The sequence below is a fragment of the Hyaena hyaena genome, unplaced genomic scaffold, assembly GCF_003009895.1.
Source record: "Hyaena hyaena isolate Hyena2069 unplaced genomic scaffold, ASM300989v1 scaffold_743, whole genome shotgun sequence".
NCBI classification, from domain to species: Eukaryota; Metazoa; Chordata; class Mammalia; order Carnivora; family Hyaenidae; genus Hyaena; species Hyaena hyaena.
In genome coordinates this window covers 939,154-952,908 of record NW_024081377.1, presented here as the reverse complement: position 1 = coordinate 952,908, position 13,755 = coordinate 939,154, and the positions used below count along the sequence as shown (strand labels likewise).

Below are 13,755 nucleotides of genomic sequence, written 5' to 3'. Positions count from 1 at the left end.
TTTTGGGTTTCAGAAAAAGAAGTACTTCTCACATTTTAGCAGTCAAATTTTATCATGTAGTCTTGTAATGATGATAATTTCCTAAGTCATGAGTTTTCTCCCACTATCCTGTTCCCTTTTGCCTTTTTCAGAACATATTGGTGACCGTTAGAAAAGTTTAAAGGTTTCTGTTCAGTAATATCTTTAATTCCATGGGGTTGCTCAAAGTGTTAAGACTGATGGATCTGACTGTGGTAAAGCCTAATAAGAATTGCTCTTAAAACCAAGATGACTCACAGGAGGACACTTTACTTATTTTTTATGTGTCTTGTCTCTCTTCTTCCTGACTCGACAGCTCCCCCAACGGTTCGTATTGTGCATTCAGGCTTGGCCTGTAACATTGAGGAGGAGCGCTACTCTGAAAGGGTCTATACTATTCGGGAAGGAGAAACCCTAGAACTGACCTGCCTGGTCACAGGACATCCACGTCCACAGGTGAGTCCCGAACCGTGACATTGAGGAAAACTCTCATTGACCTTTCTTGGAAGTCAGAAACGTATATATTTCAGGAGATTTAGCTAAAAAAAAAAAAAAAAAAAAAAATTGTGTGTGTGTGTGTGAGTGAAATTGAAGTCACTGTGTGCGAAGCAGGACAAGGGTGGTGATTACTGAATATTCACACTTGAAGTGCTCACTTGGATAAGATGAAGAAAGACTTTTTTTTGTTTTGGTATTGTGAGAAATTTGGAAGACACTTTTAAGGAAGCTGTTAAAAAGACAACCACAAAAATATCTCAGTAAGATAACAATTCATATGGCAATGAGTTTATTTTAGAATGTGGAGCATGATTTCATGATGACATAATTGCAGCTGAGGAAGCATTTGTTCTGAAGAATGTGGTGTACGAGGTCACATGCACTTTCCTTACTCCTCATCATTATATTCATAGAAAACTTTGCAAAACAAATGTTTGCAGGTGTATGCATTCAGGCTTTCAGAGTCATCTGCTGCAGCTTTCATAAGCTGCTTTAATAGCAGGAACAGAAATCAAGACTTTCAAAGGGCCCTAAAATTATAAATAATGAGCAAAGCAAAAGTTTGTAGGACTGAAAGAAAGGGTTAGGCAGAAGGCAATATTGTTAGACTGTGTATTCATGATGTACAAATTTAATTCAGATACAGTACCGAATATTCAGGATGTTTTAGTCCATAATTCTTATTGTCCTATATTTAACATGACTCGTTCAAAACCTACACTGGCAATCAGTACAGACACTGTGATGGAAGAGAGATCTCATCTGGTAGCAAAGTTGCATATTTCAAGTATTAGTCTTACAGGAAAAAAAATCCAGCGAACACCACTACCTAGGAGAAAGTACCGGGCAGTGTGGAGACTGTATGAACCCATCATTTTAACCTTCTCTTTTGCTCCTACCAACTGTAACTCCTAATACACAGAGTTGTTTGACCTTACCATAGTGACCTGAAGAACAAATAAAAATAAGCCAATGAACTTCACAGAATGAAGCAATAGATGGATAAATAAGACCATGACTAAAACTAAAATGGTAAATATAAAACAAGGCTACGCTGTTGGTAAAATGAAAAACAGTAATTTAGAAAATATTATCTTAAACATAACTTTTATTAAATTTTAAAAATATTAAACATTAAAATTCACAGTGGCTTATAATACTTGCTTTTAACTGAAAGTTGATCAAAGAATGAAATTATGTTACTAAAATTGAGTTTACAAAATTTGACCTATTATAATTAGACTTCATGAAAAACAATGATTTCAAAACTAAACATATAAGGACAAAAATGATAACTGTTAAAATTTGATGTAGACAAACCGATGTCAGGCATTTTTATTTTAAAACTTATATAGAGACAATGGACTTCAATAAAAATAATTTTACTAAAATTTTAAAATGATAACATTAACTCAATATTATCTCAAAATTTAGTCTTTTTATAACTTGATTATAATTTTTGTATTCATATACATAGAACAATTCCAGAATCAAAAAGTTGGATCAAAGTATGAGTGTCCAAATATAAAAGAGGCCACAAATTGCTAAATGAGAGGCAGTTTATGGCAGAGAAGACTCATTAATGCTTCCATTATTCCCACACCGAACCCGCCAGATTTGGCACCTTCTAAACTATAGATTCTGCTTAAAAATGCAACTTTCTATCTTTTTAAAAAGTCTTCCCTAATGTCTACTCCTTCATATCTATCTTTCTGTTCCCTTAACTTAGTATTAGGAATTTATTTTCTCCATACATTTTGTCTGTAATGATTCACAGTCTGGAGGATAATCTCTGATTCTGTCAATTCCAAATTAAATTCTGTAACAAGGAAGTAGATTATTGCCTTATGTGTTTTTTCTAAGAAATTCCATTGCTGAAACCATTTTAGGGTATTCTGACCCTAGGAAAAAGTTTTCTCAGTATTGTTATTTCCTCATTCCTAGAAGTAATTCAGGCATTCTCAGGTGAATCAGTTTCAATTGCCTGTTTGAAAAATTAACCGGCCTCTTCTTTGTCAACAAATTGTATAAGGAAAACTGACAGAACAGCTGGGCCTCAATGTCCTGGCCAAACGCTAAAGGGCATGCTGATAGCTGCTGGTCCTGAGGATGGTTTTTCTTGGCTGATGCCATGAAGCTGGAATGACTTTCTGGCTGTTTTGGCTCATCTGAATATGATAGGTTGGGAATACAGTGCAAGAGCGAGGCACTTTACCCTTCAGGAGACTCTTTAATCTTTTGCCTATTCCTGTGGCAAAGGAAGTCATAAAGGTCCCCATTTCCAAAAGTGTTCAAAGGCGGGAATTTTTTTTCTAGATTAAAAAAAAAAATCTCTTAAAAATATATCATCTGCTAATGTATAATAGCTTGAGGGTATTTTTGTATGCAAGGGAAATAAATGAAGGAGAGGAAGGTGGGATGCAGTAGTTCATAGCATGGCATTGGGACCAGACTGCTTGGGTATGACCCAGGATCTACTGTGACTGCTCGTGACCATGGGAAAGCTCCTTGACCTCTCTGCTCTCTGTGCCTCAGGTGTTTTATCTGTATAAAAAGGATGATGGTAACCATCATACCTACATCATAGACTCCTTTTGAGAGTTAAATGGATATTGTAAATATATATGCACATATATATATATATATACACACACATACACATATATATGCACTTGGCATGTAAATAAGTATTATATTGATATATAATAAAACATGCTGGCATTTTACTTATTGTTTTTAATTAATTTATGCTTAGATTTTAAAGTCTAGAATTGAATATGTAAATATGAAAATAAGTAGATTTAAAAAATGGTTCTTAGCATTCCTATGGCCTATTTTAAATTAGATCCATTTAAATAAATTTCAATATTTTTGTGTTTTAATACTCTATAGAGCCTTTATATTTTTTAATTGCCTTTTCTTAGCTTGCAAAGACTAGAACTATGTTCAGACTTCTTCAGTTAATGAGGGTGTATTATAAAGATATATGGAGAAGTAAGAAAGAAGGAAGAGGTTAAAGATTTGTTAGTAAATCTACCAACCTAATATTACCTCTAGATGTCCATAATTTCAAGATTCAGCTACCGTCTCTTTTTCTTTCTTCTTTTCTGTTTTCCTCCATCACTCCCTTTCTCTTTTCTTTTCTTCCTTCTTTCCTTCCTCTATTCTCTCTCAGTATTATCACATCAATAACAAATGAATTCTGAATATAGCTCTCCTGTAAATGATTTAAACAATGAGATACTTAACAACATGATCCCTTCCACTGTCCCACTCACCTCCTAGAAGTTTATGTTAAATGGTTCGATGTATCATCTTGCAGTCTTTGTTTTGTGCATTCCCATAAATATGATTATATATGTTAATGTTTTATGTTCATTTTTAAATTAGATAATAAAAAGTATTATTCTGTGACTACACTGTTTCACTTGGCTATATGTCCAAATCACCAACAATAGATACAGTCTAGTGGTTCCCGAGTTGTGATCCCTGGAGAGAACTTGTTAGAAAGGAAAGTTGTTGGGCTCATGACACCAGAAACTGTGTTGGGGTCAGTGATCTGTGTCGTCACCAGTGCCCTGGGTAATTCTGATGTACACTGAAATTTGAGAACCACTGACTTACATCATTATTTTCAGAGGCTAAATTGTACTGTGCTGGATGCACAAAATTCTGCTGTATAGATGCACTAGCTATATGGAATTGTTCCTATTTTGTTTAAACTTGAATTACTTATAGATTTTTATTATTGCAAATAATAACTTTGTGAACACTTCTGTTATGTGTATGTGTTTCTGCACATCTTGATTACATGTCTGCCAGCATTGTTGTAGGATAGTTTCCTTCTTCAAAATGGCATTTAGTCACAGTTGAAAGTGACTTTAACCTAATTCCTTAGCAGATGTGAATCTTTAAAATTTTTCCTCATTTGATGTGAGGAAGTGAATTATATTCCAGCGAAGTTTAAATTTGCAATTTCTTAATTACTAGTCAATTTGAACATTTTCCCACACATGTATTGATCATGTGTTCATCTCCTTTGTCTATTGATTGTTTTTATGTACCTTCTCTATTTTCTTATGGGTTAGCTGCTTGTCTTCCTATAGACCAGTGGGGACTTTCTATGTCCTATAAAAATAAATTCAGTATCTGAAAATTATGTTGCAGATTTTATCTACTAGGATGTATTTGTCTTTTAATATTGTTTATGTTACCTTTACTTGGAGATTTTTGTTTTTAAAACATGAATCATTGTGGGGCGCCTGGGTGGCTTAGTCGGTTAAGCGTCCGACTTTCGCTTAGGTCATGATCTCANTGGGGCGCCTGGGTGGCTTAGTCTAAACGTCTGACTTTCGCTTAGGTCATGATCTCGTGGTTCGTGGGTTTGAGCCCCGTGTCGGGCTCTGTGCTGACTGCCAGCTCAGAGACTGGAGACTGTTTCAGTCTGTGACTCCCTCTCTCTGACCCTCCCCTGCTCACGCTGTCTCTCTCTCTCTCTCCTAGAAATAAATAAAACATTAAAAAAAAAACCATGAATCATTTTAATCTTTTCAATTTTGGCTTCTGAATTTCATACCTACTTTCATAAGTTCCATTTCCTATCAATGTATCTTACATTGTATGCTTCTTTTCTAACAGCTTATGTAGTTGCTAATGTTTTTAAAGATTTAATCATTAGAGAACATGTTGTCCATAGTACAAAATATTAGTCTCCTGTTTTTTCTCTTTTTTCTTCTTCCTTCCCTCTACCCTAATCCAGACAGGAGAGCCAGGATTCCAACTTACAGCTTCAAAATGGTCTTTTCTTCCCTTTTTACAAAAATGAGGTATAATTTACATATAACATTATATTAGGTTCATGTGTACAATGTAATGATTTGGTATTTGTAAACATTTAGAAATAATCACCACAGTTAACTCTAGTTAACATTTGTCACCATACATGGTTACATTTTTTTCCTTATAATGAGAAATAAGGTTTAACATTTTAATTCTTATATAATGTTTAACATTAAACATGAAAGCATGTTTAAAAGTTCTTAAAAATGCTGCTTTCATCATTAATGAAATTGAATTATTTTTTAACGTTTATTTATTTTGAGAGATAGAAAGTGCATGAGGAGGAAGAGAGGCAGAAAGAGAGGAGAAAGAGAGAATCCCAAGCAAGTTCTGTGCTGTCAGCAAGAGCCTGATGATGGGCTAGATCTCACAAACTGTGAGATCACAACCTGAGCCAAAATCAAAAGTCAAATGCTTAACTGACTGAGCCATCCAGGTGCCCCAAAATTGCATTATTCTATTCTACCATGCTACATATCCCTTCCTGTACCATGCCATGCTATTTGAATTTCTATAGCTTTATATTATATTTCACTGTAGAGGAAAGCAAGCCACTCCTTTGTTGTTGTGTTTCCATATTTCCTTGGTTGGCCTCAGACATTTTTTCTTCTCTTTGATATTGGAAATGAGCTTTTCATATCCCCCACCCAAATACATATTGGAACTTCAATTGCATTGCATATTTCTTGCTATGAGACCATATAGTAGAAAGTATGGGAATTATAACTAGTATAATGTGAAGGTCTTTGAATTTATTTTAGTAACAAACCTGGCTATTTATATTTGGAAGGCTTTCCTTCTCTTTTCAAAAAGAAAACAAAACAAAAATGAAAATATGCACCAACCAAAAAAGTTCTACTTTTATATATTGGCTTTTTATATGTAGGATTTCATTTGCATATTATTTTTCATCACTATAATATTTTTGAAAGCCATTCCTTAAAATATAAGTATGTATATGCAAAGCACTAACCTAAAAATAATTAATATTGTTTACTAGTTTATTACAGCTCATCCTAGGCTTTGTTCACTTTTTAGATTAAAAAAAATACAGGTAAGGCCATTTTTCAATTTTAAAATGGGATCATATTCAGTCATTTGATTGCTACATAAATATATTCTCGACTTTCAAGACTATTATTGAGTTATTGATGTTTTTGTCCTGGTTAATTCTGTATGCAGATTTTAAAATGATAAATTTACCATAGTGAAATTCTTAGTAAGCCTTGGTAACAGGGTTTTCAGTTTGAAGCCATTAGTACTATCTGTGTGTTCTCCTTTGTAAATATTTTGTACATCATGATTCACGTTTCCATGTGTTTTTTTTCTGATTCAGTTAAATTTCTTACAATAAAATTAATGCATGCACATGAAAAATAGGCATATTAGATTGCTGGTTTTATGTCCAATTAAATAGGCAGAATTGGAATCTTATCTAATCAGAGATCACCGAATGTTGCATCTCTTCCTTCTCATGGTTTATAGAATTTCATATAATGTTCTTTTATCATCTGTGATAAATCTATCTAGAGTGGATCTGTCTGCTTTATCATTTAAGAGACTCTTCAACCAAAACAGCTAATATTTTTTCAGTGAATATTTGGAGAGGATGTAGGAAAGACTTTAGTATATTGTATTCAAAAATATTAATCACAAATTCCATACCAATAACTACCTTCACAGTCTGTCCTCCCACACACACATATGTACACCTGTGTCTCTTCTCCTGGATATACTCCTGTAAGTTCCTATTTACATGGGTAAATGCACTTTCCACAGCTCATTTAGGAGGAGGCATTTACAGTCTTTCTGAGGGTTGATGTCATACCTTCAAATAGTTTTATTTCTATTGATTTTTATACAGAATGTGAAAAGTATTTTTCGGTTCAACACTTTCCTTCAAAACTGCTTATACTTTTTACTCCCAGTGTATCAGCATTAACCAAAGAGTTTTTAAAAAGGCATTTAATGAAATCTCTATTTCATGAATAGTCCGTTTTGCTCCTTAGGAGATTTGAATGTGTTTACAGTTATTTCAGAGTTCCTCTTTTGTTTAATTCCATGGATGGTCTTTGTGCTTATAAGAAACATTGATTATCCATTCCAGACAATCGCTCAGACATTGTTAGTTAATGTACTTAATAAAGGCTCAGTAAGGTGGGAATGTTAGCATAAGTTTATTATGAAACTTTTTTTTAAGAGTTCCCAAGTGATACTCCTGTTACTGTGAGAAATGCACTGGTCAGATGGGCACTGGCATCTTTGAAAAGCTCAAGGGTGACTGTCCTTGGGAGACCAGGGTTGCAGTAGGGGATGGTTCTGTAGAAGTGGGATCTCTACAATCAGAAGGATGATAGGATTAAAAAATGGCAGAGTATGGGTGGTAACACTTTACCAACAGATTCAGTGTACTTATAAATAGTGCTGTGGGCAGCAAGGTTGGGATAGCAAGCATGTCGACTTTATCTGTAGGGCTTTGTTGATGAATGGTAGATTTTAGTGTCTTTAGTGGTAATATATAAGGGTAGCTGACTAGAGTGGTTCTTAACTCATAAATAGACAAACAGGTAAAAAGGTAAGGAGGAGGTTGACATTTTCCACTGTAGAAAAAAATCACAGTCATGCATTCAATTTCCAAATCTAAACTTGTTTACAGAGCCAGCACTCCTTGTTTGAAAAGGAAGCCAGATTTCTTTGAGGAAAGACTTACAAATATCACTACAAGCTTACACCAAAAATAGTATCTGAATCCTTTCCCAAAGGGATTTGTGGCCATTTGTCATAGTACTTTAACTTGAGGAAAGAAAAATGCCAAGACTTTTTGAGGGCTCTTCAAGATACAGAGATTGAGCTGACATAGAAATCAATGGGTTTATAATATTGACATAGAATGGAGGCTTATGAAGCCTGATGATCAATAGAGTCCTGGCCCAGAGAAATGAGTTTATGGTCATCTCTCCAAACTCCTAAAAGCATAATTGGGAGGGACATACTTAGCAGCTGGCAGGATCCCCATATTGGTTACCTGACAGGTGGAGTGAGTCAGAGTCATTATGGTAGGAAAGTGGGAGTCCTGCAAAATTGTCCCTCCCAAACCACAATATTAAATCAGAAGTAGTACTGCATCCCAGAAGAATTTTCAGAGATTAGGTGCTACAGTCAAAGTGGTGGCAGTAAAGGAGTGGTAGTCTCGATCATGTTCCAATTTATTTCACATATAAGCTGTCTAAAAAGCCAGGTGGATTATGGAAGATGAGGACAGACTGGTAAACAATTAAATCAACACTGCTGCTGTGCCACATGTCATGTCTCCATTGGAGCAAATTTGCCTGTATGCAGCTAGTCATCTGACAAATAGATGCTTTTCAGTTCTCACCAAGAAGACTTTATAAAGTTTGGGGGCTCCTGGGTGGCTTAGTCGGTTAAGCGTCCAACTTTGGCTTAGGTCATGATCTCGCAGTTCATGGGTTCGAGCCCCGCATCGGGCTCTGTGCTGACTGCCAGCTCAGAGCCTGGAGCCTGTTTGAGAGTCTGTGACTCCCTCTCTCTCTGACCCTCCCCTGCTCATGCTGTCTCTCTCTCTCTCTCTCTCTCTCTCCTAGAAATAAATAATAAAACATTAAAAAAAAAAGAAGTTTGCTTTTATGTGGGATGGACAGCAGTGCATATGCACTACTCTGCCCTGAGTCAAGATGAACTCCCTCACTCTCTGTAACATTATAGTGCACAGAGAACTTGATTGTCTCAGTGATGTACAGAACATTATATTGGTGACATGTCATTTTTGACCTTTTGAAAAGGAAGTAACAATTGCCTTGGATGCCATAGTAAGACACAATGTGGCAGAAGGTAAGAAATGAAGTATCCCAGATTTTATTGGTCAAAATGGTAAAGGTTTTTGGAGTCCAATGAGGCACACTAGGGCTATTCCATCTAAGGTTATAAAAACGTTGTTGCTTATCATGCCATACCACTAAGAAAGAAGCCCAGCCTATGGTAAGAATTTTTTGGATTTTAGAGCCTGCATATTACACTTAGAAATATTGCTCCAAGTTATGTTATTGGAAAGCCTTAAAACTTCTCAGTTTCAAAGTAAGAGAGGGCTCTGCAGCAAGTCCAGTTGTAGTGTAAACTATCTTGCTGCTCAGGCAATGCAGTCTAGAAGGTGTGCTGTTGGTTGATGATGCTGTGTGGATTTTGTTAGGTCCTAAGAAGAGGGTCACAGCCACAACTATAGAATCTGGAACAAGACTAAACTTTCTACAGCAGAGTACTAATTGCTCTTTGCAAAGCAGCTGGGAGTAGGTTCCAATTGATACATGTCCCTTGGTTAGGCAATTCTGTGACAAATTCTACTTGCCTCCCCAGAGGGTCCCAGTAGAATGGAGCCCCAGTTACTCTCAGCAATGACAGCACAATAACAGTGTGTTGTATGGGTTTTCCTTCTTCTCTTTGTCATATTCACAATCCCCTGTTTCCCCAGGTTTTATTACAAATATATACTATCTACTTGCAGTCTCTCATCTCAGTCTTTTTCCCCCATGGCAGTTCTATAAGACAGTACCTACTTCCTGGACTCAAACCTAATGAGGAATCCATTTACACAACTAACCCTAGATTCTTCTTCCTTGCTGCTGACCTTAAGTTGCTTATTTGTGAGTCAGAATTACTATACTTCTACTTTCCTGAAGACTTGCAAAGGAAAGCCACAAATTATTAGTCAAGGTATGATGTTCCATCAAATTTCTTTTCTCTCTTAAGACTTTTATTAACATAAATAGCATGGATATCTACTGTACCTTCAAATTTATTCTAATATTTAAAAAATGTTTCTTTTATTTGAATTATTTCTAAGCATTGAACGTTTTAAAGTTCATGCACAAGGAATTTAATATGATGGAGACTGACTATAAATACAGACTAAGGATTTTTTTGGTTATGACAGCTTTACCGTTCATGACCAAAATTTGATCCTCAGAGAGGTCAGAAAATGGATCTAAAAAGAGTCAAAATTTTAGGTATACAGATCATATGGAAGTTTGAAAGTAGAAGTCTTCTTTTGAGATCTATATATTTTTAATGAAAAGTGTTATAAGTAGGAGTGATAATATCATAATCATTATTTTATTACAGCAGTTGACATACAGTATTTTAAAATTATTAGGGCATTTCCAGGAGATAGAAGGAAATCAATACTTCCTATTAACAGGTAATTGAGAATCTATTGGCTGTGTTGTTCATGGTTAAAATGTATCATTTAAAAAGTGTTTATTTATTTTGAAAGCGAGGGAGAGAGAGAGAGAAAGAGAGCGAGCGAACATGAGCAAGGGAGAGGGAGAGAGAGAATCCTAAGTCAACTGTGCTTTGTCAGCATGGAGCCCCACATGGGGCTCGATCCCACCAACCATGAGATCAGGACCTGAGGCAAAATCAAGAGTTGGACACTCAAATGATTGAGCCATCCAGGTGCCCCTAAAATGTATCAAGATAAACAATTGCAGTTCTTTTAATACAGAAGTTCTGAATAATTGCATAGACATTGATGAATTGGATTCTGTATTTTTATTATTAGAATAATACTCCTATTGAAATGTTTTCAGATATGTCTTACTTAACTGGGGCAATTTCCAAATGGTAGGTATCTCATAATAGTTTTTTCCCCTCAGATTTTAAAATCATTTTTTATAGTAGTTACTGAACTGTCAACAAATCTAAATTCAGTAACCTTAACATAATCTGAAGTGCATTTTTCATGGTGGAATGACAATTGAATTAATTGATCTAGTTTTGAGTCTGTATTACATATATGCTGTAATTTTGTATATATGTATAGACTATATGTATACATGTATATATACACATATCTACTATATATATGTATGTACATATATATACAGATAAAGATAATTCCACAAGTAGGAGTCATTTGGGCACATTTAACATGTTGTAAATGATCATTTATAGTTATATCCACCCCTACTATTTGCAAAAGGCAACATGAAAACAAATATAATAGTTGTCTACTTGTGATCCTACTGAGTGAAATTTATTCTCTGCACTTATGGCTAGGACATCAAAGATACCAATCAAGTGAATTGGATTTACTTAAAATTTTAAACTCCTATCTAATGGAACATTCCTTAAATTGACTTTAAAATATCAAGATTTCAAATTTAAATTTAATAATTTCAATTAAATTATAATAGAAAATACTACTGATCTGCTTCTATGCTAAAGAATATCCTGTCAGTGGTAATTAATAATCTATATCAGTGCTGGTTGTAAACATGACATACTTATTCTGAATTAGGTTCATCATGGCCTTTCCCTGAAATGCTCAGAGATGGTTCCAAAAAAATCAATAAAGAATAAAAACCTTTCTGTGATCTACAAAAGTTAACTTAAACTACACCAAGGAAAGTGCTTGTAAAATGTGAATTTTTTCAGGATTGAAAAATGAGAAAACATTTATTATGAATGATTTAATTCTTTTTTGTTTGTTTTAGGAATTATTAATCTTTTAGTTTGATTTTCTTAGTGCCAAAGTCTTAACAAAAACCTAAAAATAACATTTATTTTCCTGACAGTTTTATCTTTTTCCATCAGCAAATATTGATCCCTTCCTTTTTCTGCTTATTATGGCACATGGGGAAACGTTACCCTATACAACCTGGCCCCTTCTTGTTTTCTTACTTGCCTTTGGCAGAAATCATTAAATGATGTTGGATAAGCTTGAGCAGAACAAAATCCTTAGTTAATTAGTGTCTTTTCTGTTTGCTGTCATTGAAATTCTGTATGTTTAAAATTAACTTTTAGGCATCCAGGGCTGGTATAGTATCAAATCTAAGTGATCTTTTGTATTGATACCAGGTATAATTAGAACAACTGATCATTTTGAATTACTTTTCACTGTGCCATCAAGAAGACGGATTGTAGCCAACCATTTGGCTGTGTTATATAAACTGCATGTATACACATTTTATGAGATATATAAATTCTACTTCAGCTAATACCCAATATTAGCTTAAAGGGTCTTTAATTCCAAAATTGTACAAGTGCCTGACTTGCATGATTATAAATCTTAGTGGTTTTCTAGGGCTGCCATAGTGAAGTATAACAAAGTAACAGAAACAACAGAAATATAGTCTCTCACAGTTTTGAAGGCTAGAATTCTAAAATCAAAGTGTCAGCAAGGTCATTCTCCCTCTAGATGAGATTCTGGATAGAATTCCTCCTTGCCTCTTGTAGCTTCTGGTGGTAGCCATCGATCCTTGGTATTCCTGGCCTTCACCTGCATCATTCCAACCTGTGCCTCTGTCACTGTGTGTGTGTGTGTGTGTGTGTGTGTGTGTGTGTACGCACGCGCGCCTTTGAATTTTCCCTCTTCTGATAAAGACACAAGTCCTATTGGATCACAGGCCCACCCATTCATCTTAACTAATTACGTCTGCAACAACCCCATTTACAAATAAGGTTGCATTCTGAAATACTGGGTGTTAAGACTTCACCATAAGTTTTGGAGAACACAATTCAACTCAGAACGTAAATTATCTATTTTTTTTTAAATTAGATAGTTCATACCTTCACTGGACATGTTTCTGGGGCTTCCTTTACATCATGTGTATAATAACTGCTGTGTACCGTTAGTCTTGAAGAAAATTTCAGTGATTGGCCTGCAGATTTTGTATTTGTTGTACCTTCTACTTGTCTGCACCCTAATTGTCAGTTAATTGAATAAATGGATTACTTGTCAAATCATTTTGAAAGCCTCGCTTGGTCAAAGAGGCTTACTTAAATGCCATTTCTGTGTGGTCCCAGAATACCTGGCCATTTCTTACCATAATAAATACATCCTAGGATGTTGCTTTGGGGAGTGAGTGAGGTTTTATGCTCTGGAGTCAAACTGCATGGTTTTGAAATGAATGGTACTCTCTCCACTTTTAAGCCATGTGAATGTGGGCAATTTATTTAAGCCCTCTTTCATTTACTTTCCTCATGTATAAAATGACAATGCTAAGAGTAATTATATAGGAAGCTTCTTTAAGGATCAAATAAAATCACAGAACAGAAAACTTTAAAAAATCTTGAATAACAACAATGACAGAAATAGAATAACCATATTGTTTTTCCATCTCCTGTATCACTTAGTGGATTCCTAAAAATGAATGACTGGTCTTGCATTCACATTTTCTATCATCTTAGAGTGAGTCTATGTTATGATTTGCCTGGGATGGTGCTAGTTTATGGCTATAGTTCTGGTACAATTATTAATGTCATCCTCTCTCAGTCCCCAAAAGTGTCCTGCCAGGGAGAATAAAATATATGGGACAATAAACAAAAGCTTTACCTACAGAGCATCTCATTTATTTATCAAGTGAGAGAATGTGGCAAGCATTTTCA

At 35.0% G+C, this 13,755-nt stretch overlaps 1 protein-coding gene across 1 annotated transcript in view; it reads left to right on the top strand.

Moving 5' to 3' along the window:
* Positions 1 to 334: 334 nt before the first annotated feature.
* Positions 335 to 13,755, top strand: part of MDGA2 (MAM domain containing glycosylphosphatidylinositol anchor 2) — a gene marked incomplete at its 5' end in the record, with an annotated part of 465,609 nt that continues 452,188 nt past the window's right edge. Inside the window, one exon of the mRNA XM_039218217.1 lies at positions 335 to 474. Within this exon, the coding sequence (XP_039074148.1) occupies positions 335 to 474 (140 nt within the window). The remainder of the gene's footprint in view (positions 475 to 13,755) is intronic.